Source organism: Sminthopsis crassicaudata, chromosome 1 (assembly GCF_048593235.1).
Source record: "Sminthopsis crassicaudata isolate SCR6 chromosome 1, ASM4859323v1, whole genome shotgun sequence".
Taxonomy (NCBI): Eukaryota; Metazoa; Chordata; class Mammalia; order Dasyuromorphia; family Dasyuridae; genus Sminthopsis; species Sminthopsis crassicaudata.
The window spans coordinates 704,918,530-704,930,812 of record NC_133617.1 but is presented as its reverse complement, the minus strand read 5'-3'; the positions used below and the strand labels follow the sequence as shown (position 1 = coordinate 704,930,812).

The 12,283-nt window shown below is 38.8% G+C and overlaps 1 protein-coding gene across 24 annotated transcripts in view; it reads left to right on the top strand.

Annotated features, from left to right (window-relative positions):
* The window catches only part of ATP2B2 (ATPase plasma membrane Ca2+ transporting 2), a 504,660-nt gene that overhangs the window by 406,901 nt on the left and 85,476 nt on the right, over positions 1–12,283 (top strand). For 19 of the 24 annotated variants that reach the window (XM_074283932.1, XM_074283917.1, XM_074283910.1 and 16 more), the window contains 3 exons: positions 3,084–3,125; positions 4,533–4,691; positions 10,913–11,127. In XM_074283932.1, the coding sequence (XP_074140033.1) occupies positions 3,084–3,125; positions 4,533–4,691; positions 10,913–11,127 (416 nt within the window). The remainder of the gene's footprint in view (positions 1–3,083; positions 3,126–4,532; positions 4,692–10,912; positions 11,128–12,283) is intronic. The other 5 variants (XM_074283931.1, XM_074283924.1, XM_074283927.1 and 2 more) reach the window with 1 other exon arrangement.

Here is a 12,283-nt window from a genome sequence, read left to right as displayed (position 1 = left end):
TATATAGGAGATTTCTGGTGTGGAAACCCCTTCTAGTTATGCAGATAGACATTTTCTTTGTGATTTACCTTCTTAGAGAGTTGCCTTATTAAGTAACTTGTCCAGAGAGCCACCCAGTTGGTATATCATAGGCAGGACTTCAAGTCTTTGCACAGTAACTCCTAAACTAGTTCCTTTAAAGACAGAAGGAAAAACAGTTCTCAATAACTTGCCCCTAATTTTCTTTCCCTTATCTTTTCTCAGTAACATAGAAATAACTCTTAATATCAAAGCTCAAGCAAAGGCCAGCATGGCATATTTCTTGGCATTCAAACATCAACTCTGCTATTCCTGAAGTGCTCTTGTATCCCAGTCTTCTGGTATAAATAAACTGCTTCCTTTCTTGTTCCTCTTCCTCCCCCTCTCTAGTGAGTTCTAATTGTCTTTTGGGAAATAGAATTCCTTGGGCAATTGATCCCTTCCAAAGGTGAGCAGCTTGAGAAACCAATTAGCAAATCTGCACTCCCTGTATTCTGATTATTTAGTGGAGGAAGTATAGGAATGTTGTATCACAGATTTAGAACTAGAAAGGACACTGACAACAGTTTATAGATGCAATAACTGAGAATTTGAGAGAAGAAATGACTTGAGGAAAGTCAGAGGTACTGAATGGAGAAGTCAAGGGGATGATGAGTAAAGTGATGTCAGCCAAGTACCTTTTTTGGACAGTACCATTTGGGATGAACTAGCCACCAAACACTGAAGAAAAAAGCTCTTTCCATCTTTTTGGTTTTGAACAATGCCAATAGAGATAGCCACACAGTGTCCTCTTAATGCCTGGATAATTAAAACATTTTCCTTGTGGCAGATTTTGTGAACTGTCACAGATCCTAAGGCACAGACATTGAAATCAATTAAAGTTAAAAAGTTAAATGGCAAAGTAATCCCTTGAGTTTTTATCCTTTCAACTTTTAAATTTATATCACTTTTTGACTAGGGGGGCTAGGGGCACAGGGGGAAAGGGGGAAAAATTTGGAGTTGGAGGACTAAGTTCAAATCTCAGGCCTGAGATTTGGTAGTTATGTCACTCTGGGCAAGCCTCTTCCCCTTTCTGGGTCCCAGCACTCCTTGTCAAATGAGGGAATAGGACAAGGTTGTCTCTAAAGTCTCTTCTTGCTCTAGGAAATAGTTTTCAGGAAATTAGAAAAAAAGATATATACAAATGCAATGATATAAACACAAGGAGTTAAGAGATTTAACATGTAATTGATTAGAATAGTTTGTGACTTAGTTGAATTTTAAAATTTAAAATTTTTAAAATAATCTCTTTGTTTTATAACTCATTGAATAGTTTAAAAAGGTTGAATCCCCTCTTTTGAACCATAATCTCTTCCTTCTGGTCTATTCCAATTTTCACTCTGTGACCATATCCTAATGGAATGACCATCTCACCCAGACTACCTAGTCTTACACCCTCTTCTCTCCCCTAGGAGAGTCTATCTCATGAGCCTTCCTTGATATTAGTGGAGCAGTCAACTGGAAAATATGTGTTCCTTTTATTTAGGTTGATACAGGGCCTTAGTTTGTTTGTTTATATTCACTTTAACTTTGAATGTGTGTTCTGTGACCCCAGGCTTCCCAGACACATTTCAGTCATATTATCTGCATTCCTTTACCTTGGTCCTTGTATCAAAATGTTCCCATTTTGATGATCTACTTTGGCATCTCCTTTGGTGTTCAGGCTGTATCCAGTAAGAATTTCTTTTTTTTTTTTTGCTTTGGAACATGTCAGATAATACTTTAGTCTCCCTTCCAAGATTCAGAATGTGACACACATTTTGCAGTTTAGAGAATAGTAGGAGAATGGTAGGAACCTGTTGTGACAAATGAGCCAGCCGTCACGGTAGTAGACCTCCCCCTGCTCTGGCCCACCAAACTTGATGGATTAAAAAGTAGAAACATCCAGGCGGCAATTGCTCATGGTTCCTTTAATGCTGACATTTTCTGGACAGCTGTCCACTCAGTGACAAAGTAAACCCACAAAACATCATCATCATAGCTGTTTATCAGCAAAGTCATGCCTTGATGCTGAGATAGACAGAGAAGGTTGTATGTACAGGAAACTCTTGATTATCCTTTGGCTCAGTGGCCAGTTTGATGCCTTGAATCTATACGTATACATGCATGTATATGTACATATTATATTCATCTGTGTATATATGTACATGCATTATATTTTAATTCTCCATTGAGTTTGTCATCCTCAAGTTGTTTCATTGCTTAATGAGTTTCTGTCCAAGGGGATTGAGGAGACTAGGAAGGAAAGGGGAAATCTCAAGCCAATCTCTCTGAGTGTTCAAAAAGAACTTACACCAAACACCATGCTCTGAATCCAGTACTGATTATGTTTCTCCAAACCATAACTCATCTCAATTTAGGAACAAAACCCCAAATAAATCAACAACCACAGTGATAAAAATCTTTGAAAATGAAATGTTCCTGCTTTTCTTTTATCAGACAGATGACAATTCCTTTGTTTTTGCCTTATTTGCCAGGAAAATAAGAACTATTTTTATTGTCCAACTGTTATATTATACTTAATTCAAAGGCCTGAGAGAATTTACTCTTTCTTTTTCCTTCATATGAATCATGATCTGCTTTCTCTTTGTCTTACCTTGCTCTGTTTTTCATCTATAAGCTACCTTAGGTCCTTTTGGAGGTAGATGGCATACTAATCTTAAGTAAATAAACTTGTTAAAACTTTTTAGTTACCATGGGGATATTTAAAGGTACCTGTATATCATATTCAATATTCAAATATTCATTTGAAGATCTTATTTCCTGGATTATAGTCATCTCCTCCCAAAGAAAGACATTCCTAGATTGTCAGATGTTTCATAATTCCACAGGGAATTACAATGGTTTTCTTTTTTCTGTTTGGGATCTAGTTAGATAGATACTCCCCCAAGTCATGAAAGAAGAGATGTCTCTGAAACCAGTTCATTACCCAGTCTTTGATTTAAATGTCCATCGCAGTGTTCTGTTTGTGTGATGACCATATATTGTCTGTTCTTTGTTGTTTGTTAAAATTCTTTATCATGTAGGTAAAATGCAGGATGGCAATATGGACACCAGCCAGAGCAAAGGTAACCCTTCCATTTTAACCAGGTTGTGGTATGTGATGTGTGGTCCCAGCCCCCTTCCTAAAAATGTGAACTTCAAAGCAGAGTGAAAAGAGATTGGCCTTATAGTGAAGGCCAATCTGCCAGACACATACATACCAATCCAAGGATGTGTAGCCTTTTTAGTGGGTGTAGTTGTTACTTGGACTTGACTTGAGCAAATACTAACAATCCAAATCTGAGCCACATAAAAATCATTTCCCCAGGCCTCTTTTCTTTACTTAGTTTGACTAGGGGCTCTGGTTGGTGTTCTGCAAGTTTTTCAGAATGGAAGCTGTTCATGGTCCAATGTAGTCCAGGGACAGTCAGTGTCTGAGAATCAACCAAGTCTTTATGGTTAAGAATGTGATTTGAGATTGACTTTGGGGGCTGAACAAATAGGATGGCAGGAAGCCTGATCCTGAGACTAAGGGATAAGGAATAGCTTTCCTTGGTTTCTTTCATCCCTGGTGGCCATCACCTGATGGCCTAAGAGCAGACATGAAAACTCAGCCTAGTCTATAGCACTGCTTTGGGGGCACAGCTTGAGTAAGTCTCTGTTCTCATTTCTGAATGAGAGAAGCATGGAAATTTGCTCTGAATGGTATGTAGAGACATGGTTTTTAATATCTGATTCATGAAATAAGCCATTTTGAATAGAAGTCACTGTGTTATGACCCCAGGCTAATGATACATCCATTTCAGAGGGAAGATGATTGTTAGGAATTAAGTGGGGTTGGATAATTATGCCCTTGATGCTTCCTAAATCCTTTGGGATACAAAAGTAGGCCTAGGCTTTAGAATTGATCTCTATTTTGAGCCCACTGAATACCAAAAGTCTCCTTAAGAATCTATGCTGGAGCCCTTGGAGTTTTGGGAGATCGTGGCCTTGAACATTTTATGGACAAGTTATTATTATTATTATTATTATTATTATTATTTATTATTATTATTATTATTATCTCATGAGTTACATGGCTGAGATCAAGTTCCAATCATGTAGAATCGGCCCAATGACCCATATGGGAGGGAACATAGAACATGAACTGTCACCACTAAAAAACCACAATTGTATTCCGAGTTCTTTTAAATTTTCCTAGGACATTATTGGCCAAGCATGGTGGTATCCATTGCTCTGCCTGAGGAATCAATCACAGATTTCTTGAGAAAGTCTGACTCTCCTCTGCCGGAAGACCACAATCTTCTAACCCAACCAGTAGATCTATATTGCTCTGCCCTGGGGGACTTCTTTATTCTGCCTCCTGGCATTGGTTCCTCCATGCAGTTTCAGGCTCATTCCTGTTAGAAAGGGGGAAGTTCCTTGACATCACAACTATGCAATAGAGTTGGATTCTGGACTTTATGGTGATGATATGTGTTCTGCATTGGTAGCCAAACAACAGGATGGGGCAGCGGCAATGGAGATGCAACCTCTGAAGAGTGCCGAAGGGGGAGATGGAGATGACAAGAAGAAAGCCAACATGCACAAAAAGGAGAAATCAGTCTTGCAGGGGAAGCTCACCAAGCTGGCTGTGCAGATAGGCAAGGCAGGTAAGTGTTCCAGCTGAGGGAGACGGAAGGATCAAGGGAAAGAGAATAACATGCTTCACATCTGACCAAACAAATGTGGCTTTAGTTCAATTCATTTTGGTTCACTTCACTTTATCCTGGGTAGAATGCAGTATAATGGGAAGTACAACACAGGATATTTTCTTATGAATTTTGAATCTAATAGGGAAGGAGGAACAAATACGTACATAATGATGATACAATGGAAAGTGGAATGAATAGTTAGTCAGAAAGTATTTATTAAACACCTATGTGTAAGACATAGAGCTAGGCTGTGGGAGGCAGGCAAATGTAATCAAACAAATCAAACAAAAGAAAACAGATGTAATCAAACCTGGAAAGAAACCTAAAAAGGGCAGAAGAAGTGAACAAACAGGTATAAAAATGCCCTCTCTCAATCATGTTTTATTCTAAGTAACTTTTATTAGCTATCCAAGAGAATGGAAACACCTTGAGAGAAAGACTCCCATTTTTATATTTATATGCTCAGTGTCTTACACATTCTAGGTGCTAATAAATAATTATTTAATTTCTTTGAATCCTAATTATTTCAGCATAGTATAATTTTGTTATAATAACAACTAATTATTACATTGCTAGAGATCACATCTCTTGTTTCCAAGAGTTAAATATCAATTAGACCTGTAGCTCAACTCTCCATGGTGAAGTATGACACAACAGATAAAAGTGTTCTCAGCTTAGTAAGGAGAACATGTAATTAGTTGTGTATATGTACATTTATTGTAATCTCTCCTAGTGGGCAGTAAACATCTTGAGGGCAGACATTTGGCTTAGTCTCTTTTTTCTCCTCTGATCCCTGTATAGTGTCTCTTACATAAAGTAGACTCTCAAGGAATGTTTTTATATAAATAAATGGCATATCTATCAACTTCTACCTTTGTTCTTTTTTCAAGAGTTTTCCTATTGTGTTTGCCTATTGGCAATATTTACTGTTTTTTATGATAAGAATACCAAAAAATTTAATAATCCTATTTCTATGTACGATGTAAATGACTCAGTGTCCTTCTGTAGATGACATGTGATATTCTCAAGGATAAGAGAAAATATCCATTTCAAATAAGGGAAATATGTATAACCATGGGAATTTCAATAAAAAGTACTTTGGATCAAGGAGTTTAATGCCTTTACTTTACAATTCAGGACAATGCAACAAAGATAGGATTAAAAATAAGATCTTTTGAGTCATTATGGTTATTTTGCATTGTCCGATCATCTGAACAATGTTACTTTGGATCATCTCTCAGATTGTGAAGCTTGCTTCTTGATATATACCAGTTTATTGTATATTGATATGATTTTTCCATTCTGAAGAAAGGAGTGATATCTCTTATAAACAGGGTGTTCTCGAAGTTTTATATAGTTTTAAGTTATTAAAACTTTTGAATCATCCTGTATAATAATTCACTTGTTGGTTGTAAACAAGTGGAATACAAAGAAATGAATTTATCTGTTTGCAATTAACTGGTAGAAGAGACATTAATATCAGCACCTTGGAGAGCTCCAAATAGTGAGGCTGTTCCTGGAAGAAAGTCTAGATCAGTGGTCCTCAAACTTTTTCGATAGGGGGCCAGTTCACTGCCTCTCAGACTGTGGGAGGGCTGGACTATAGTAAAAACAAAACCTCACACTCTGTCTCCACCCCTCAGCCCATTTGCCATAACCCAGTGGGCTGCATAAACATCTTCAGCCCGCTGCATCTGGCCCATGGGCCATCGTTTGAGAACCTCTGGTCTAGATCTTCTTACAGGTATATTGTATTTTCTTGAAGTCCTGTATTACTTGGCACCTTCTTAGTTGTATGCTACATTCAGATATGTCATCACTCAATCAGGTTTTATTTACCATTCATTTAACATTTATTGATTCAGTTTGTATCAAAAACTGTCAAGCTCTGAGCAGATAGCCAATAATCTGAGCTTGGTCAGCAATAGCTAGCCAAGTATTTTAAGGGGTAAATAGGGGCACTAATCATAGTTGGTTTGCAAAGTGCTATCCTTACAAGAACTCTTTGAGAGAAATTATTAATTATAGCTCTAGACATGGAAAAGAATTTAGAGATCATGCAGCCCAACCTTCATACTTTAAAGATGAAGAATGGTGTCGCAAAGAGGTGAAGCATTTTTCTCAATGTCACATAGATAATAAAAGACAGAACTGAGATTTGATTCCAAGTTCTCAAAATATTTTCCATTGTACCATGCCTCCCCAAAATTGAATTATCCCAATTATGCAGATGAGAAAAGTCAGGGATCCACTAATGGATAAGAAAAGAAGAATGTAGGGTAAGGAGGCCATGTCTCCTGAAGGTCTTTTATGAAAACACAGCTTTGTCTCTCAAGAACAGAATATTGTTTCACTCAGGTTAGCTCCCAGGTCTTTCCCTACTTTGCTTGACTCCATGAGGACATTAGTTATAGTGAAAGCTAAACACAAACTCCTTGCTATTCTCCTCTTCGGCAGGTGCTGTCCCCCAGCTCTAATTATAGCAGCCGTGGTTTGGAGAACAGTAGCAAATTACAGGCTTTGCTGACTATATTTAAATGAGGAGCATTGTAACGATCCTGAGCTCAGTTTCCAGGCTCTGAACATGTAAGGCAGGGCCTGGAACACGTGGCCTTTAAGGCAGAGCAGCAGGGGGCCCTGCAGCTGCATGCAGAATCCAGGCATGGAGCCTTTCTGGCACCTGGGATGCATTGCTGCTGCTTGGCGGACCAGGATTCACTTGTCAAGTGCTGACTGCTCAACATCCACAAAGGAGTGGAAGTATATCAGACTTCCCTTTGGTGATAATGAACATGGCGATGACAAACATTCTTCTCCAAAGCCCTCCCATAGCCTTACTTCAGTTTACCATTGCAGCCTGATTTCTTTAGCCTTGGAGATTTACTAAGCATCTGCCTTCTAACCCTGCCAGGAAGGACTTGCTAACATCATGTATTCCCATTTCACACATGTGGAAGTTAAGGTTCAGAAAGGTTATACGACTTTTCCCAGAGTCACATAACTAGGAAGTGTTCCAGCTAGTGTTTCAACCTATTTCTTTTTGGTTGAAGACCATTATTCTTTCCTCCTATGTAGGTCCTTAGTACTAATTATACTTGGTTAACTTTCCCCCATATGTGTCCCTGGGAATTTGTGCTTCTGTCTGTATTTAGGCTGCAGTCTTTATTTAAATCCAACCTTTGTTTCAAACTCCCCTTCTTGCAAAAATAATTCCATGATCCTAGCAGTCTATGATGACCTCTTCTTCCTCTAAACACCTAAAGGATTGACTGTTAGCAAATTGTCAATTCATCGTTTCATATGTCATCTTCCTATCCAACTTGTACATCGCCTAGCAGTAATGATTTATAGCTTCTGGTTTTCTCCTGCAGGCCTTTGTCAAATATGTACATGTGGAAGCACACATACACACACACACACACACACACACACACACACACACACACACACATATATATATATATATACACACATATGTTTGTATATACACATACATATGTGTATGTGTTTTATATATGTGCAGATATAAAACTGTACAAATGCTAAAACACCAGCTATGTTCATTTATTTTTTTATTATTGCTAGTTGTCATGTATAGACTTGAGAGCTATAAGCTGAAGGTGAGAAGCTCACAAAATTTCTAGTCCAACCTTCTTCCCTATTCACAAGACCAGAACTTATATAATAGAAAAAGCCCTGAACTTGAACTTGAAACCAGAAAACTTGATTCAGATTCTTAGCTCTAGTGGAACATTCCTTCCTTAGGTAATCTTAAGCAAATTGTTTCCCTTCTCCTTCAGTTTTCTTCTCTTCAGTAAAATGAGAAGGTTGGTCACTCCTATCTTTGACATTTTCTGCATCCCTCTGACTTTGCATGCATTTTGAAAAAAAAAATAAAAAAGCTATTATTTATAAAAAAAGAAAAATCCCTGACATTATATGAGATGATGTTACTCATATTCTTCTGAAAAAACATAACACCAGTGAGAAGCACACAGTGTCCTGCTCATCAGAAACTTCTCTCTTATGGAAACTTTCACTCACTGATCCTCATTATCTTCTAGGAAGCAAAATAGAACAAACTTTATACCACTTATTTGAGAGGTCTGGCCCATTCTTTCAAGTATTACTGTTTCTCTACTGAGCTCAGCACATTACTTAATAAATGTCTATCACATTAGCATTCAATGAGTACATGGTCCAAAGTACCCTGCTTAGGACACCAGCCTTCCCAATGTGAACAGAGCCTTATCTGAAATCTTGTGAGCAGGATGCAGAAAAAAAACTGACTAATTCAAAGAGGGAGGCAGAAGAGATACTCTTGGAAATCACTGAGGGACATATTCAGCAGAAAATATGAATAAATAGGAAATAATGAGGCTGTTGATTTAAAAACCACATCAGAGCTGCTGGCCACAAATGAATGTCACCTTAGGAGTGAGTGACATATCTGATACAGTAGGTATTGACTTCCATCCCAGTAACATTGCTACCATAAAAAACCTCTTTCTGGAGCTGCTCTCTGAGAGCTACGTCGGAGCCAGTTCATAAATCACACAGGAAAATGACCTTGTTTTGGACTCCAAAGGAGATAGGAGAAAGAGGCACAAAGATAAATGTGAATCAGTCAATGACAAAGCTGGGATTGAAACTGAAGATTGACTGCTAATCCCAGTTTGTGACTTTGAACAAATTGTTTCCAGTTTATGGATCTCTATAGAAGGGTGGACTAGACAATCGCTAAGGTCTCTGTGGATTCTAAAGGACTATGATACATGAATCCCAAAGGAGAAGGTTAGGTGAAACACTGATCCTCATGCCAGGTGGGCTATAACAAAACCACATCATCAAAGTGAGTGACATGAACCCACCATATTTAGGTGAGGCTCCTCAGGTGGGCATCTTCCAGAAAAAGGACTTACTTATTTCAAACAATTAAAAAAAATAAGCCCAAGGATCTATTTTAGACCCTGCAGAAAAAAGAAAAGGAATGCTAAGTCATGATTCCTACCTTCATGGAGGTTATATTCTAGCTGGGCATATGATGTTAGTCTGAAATACCCACATGAAGTGATAGCATGTGACATGAGGCACAAAAGTGATTACGTGGCTCGGGTCATAAATAGCACAAGAGTTTAGAAATGAAGAACATAAATGGGAATGAATGGCCCTCGAAGTGGCTTTGTATTAAAAACAGGCTAAAGCTGGGTCTTGCTGGATTGGTAATGTTTGGGAAGGAAGAACATTGCAGGTAAGATAAGACAATAAAATAACTTTTGATTGCTTAGTACACATCTCCAAATCCTTCTGGAGTGAATCAAGAAAGGAAATGCCAGATTCACAGTCCAGGGACCAGCATACAGACTCCTAATCAGATGCTGATCTGGACTGGAAAGAACCTATTAAGCCATCTAGTCCAACGTTTTGATTTTATAAGTGAGGAAACTAAGCTGAATAGAAAGAAGTGAGTTGGCTAAGGTTGTACAAGTTAGGAATTTAAACTTGACTCTTCTAGGACAGAATTAAATACTTTTTCACTACTCCAGGTAGAAGAAGATGCAGGAAATAAAGCCTTAGCTTCCTACCAGGAATCCTCATTGTCTCACTGCTGATCTAACTCTGCTTATTCAGGAGAAATAGGGTTCAGGACCTGGCTATCCTGAAAAGATCCTCCAGTTAAGCTTTGGTTATAAGTCTGTCAATTTCTTTTCAGTTTAAAAAATTAGAAACACTTAACACTTACTAGCTGTGTGACCCTGGGCAAGTTGCTTACCCCCAATTCCCTTGCAAAAAAGAAATAGAGCTATTTAGAAGGGAAAATATATTAGGCAAGGCACTTTAGTTGTCCTGAAGGGTCTTAAAATGGAAGGGAAGTTTGAACTTATTTCCAAAGGCAGACCTAGGAGTAGCAGCAAGAAATTTCAGAGAGGTAGATTTTTGTTTGGATTAGCTTCTTAACATCTGGAACTATCTAAAAGGGAAATCAAATGGCTGTGGATGTCATGAGTTGCCCATCTCTCAAGGTCTCCAACTTTATTTTCTGTGACCCCCTGGCTGGGATGCTATAGAGCAGTTTTCTCTTAATTATGAGCAACTGCATTTTGAATGTTGATAGTTTGTGATTCATCCCTGGATTGGTCCCTGATATCTCCTTTAGTTGGTTTTCTCCTGTGTTCCAGGCCTTGTGATGTCTGCCATTACGGTGATTATCCTGGTGCTGTACTTCACCGTGGACACCTTTGTGGTGAACAAGAAGCCTTGGCTGCCTGAATGTACTCCAGTCTATGTCCAATACTTTGTCAAGTTCTTCATTATCGGGGTGACTGTGTTGGTGGTTGCTGTGCCTGAAGGGCTCCCCCTTGCTGTCACCATCTCTTTGGCTTACTCTGTGAAGGTAAGAGGCAGGGAAAAGACCCCAGTGATGAGCCAAACAGGTGATGCAGCCCCCTGTAGCACATTGTGTTTCTCATTCTCAGATGGTGGGCAATGGGGACAATTGTCTTGGGGCTTGGCAAGAGCCTGGGGTCACACAGCAGCTGAGAAGAGTGTGCTGATGACTGCTGTCATTCAGGGAGAGGGCATGTGAAGCTCCAACCCTTTCCCATAGAGCCTCTCCACCTGCCTTAGAAAGGAGCTCTGAGCATCATTTCTATAGCCCCTGCCTCAACTCTTGCTCCACAGAATTATTCAGCTCATCCTAGTATAATACTGGAACCCAAGGGTCCCCTTGAAGCTTGGAAGAGGTAAGTTGAAGACAAAATTAAATTGTTCTTCATAGAGCAAGAATTCAAATTAGAGAACCTTGTGCCACAAAAGATGGTTATGGTCTCAGTATCGAAGGAGCCCTCCCCCCAAATTCAGATTCAAAAATGAGTATGTTTCTAAAGAAAAGTAAGATGGGACAGCTAGTTAGTACAGTAGAGAGAGCACCAGTCCTGAAGTCAGGAGGACCTGAGTTCAAATCTGGCCTCAGACCCTTAACATGTGTTAGTTGTGTGATCCTGGGCAAGTCACTTAACCCCAGTTGCCTCAGCAACAACAAAAAAAAAAAAAAAAAGAAAGAAAGAAAGAAAAGAAAGAAAGAAAGAAAAAGAAAAGTAAAATGTCTGGAGTGTAGCCTTTGCCTTTTAATATCCTACCAAAAATACAATTGTATCTTCCCATTATACATCTACTTTGTGACTTGTTAACCAAATGATAGACTCAATGGACCAGCATTTGTCTGAGATGGCTATTGATATATGACATTCAATTTCAGTTCTCTGCCCCAACTTCAACTCTGGGACACAATATCTCCTCTGTTAATTATCCCCATTTTAACCTTTATATTGCCTTCATTTCACCTGGGTAGAAGGAGAAATATTCTTGGAAAGGCAAAGAATCATGTCCCCACTTCATAGAAAGGAATTTTCAAGAATCGTCCAAGTACATGGCAAGAGTCAGTTTCCTAGCTAGGACTTGGGTTTGGGTGCCCAGCTGTAATTTCATATGGAAAACAGATCTCTTGAAAGTTGCCAAAAAGAGCTGCCTCACTGTAAGTTATACACACC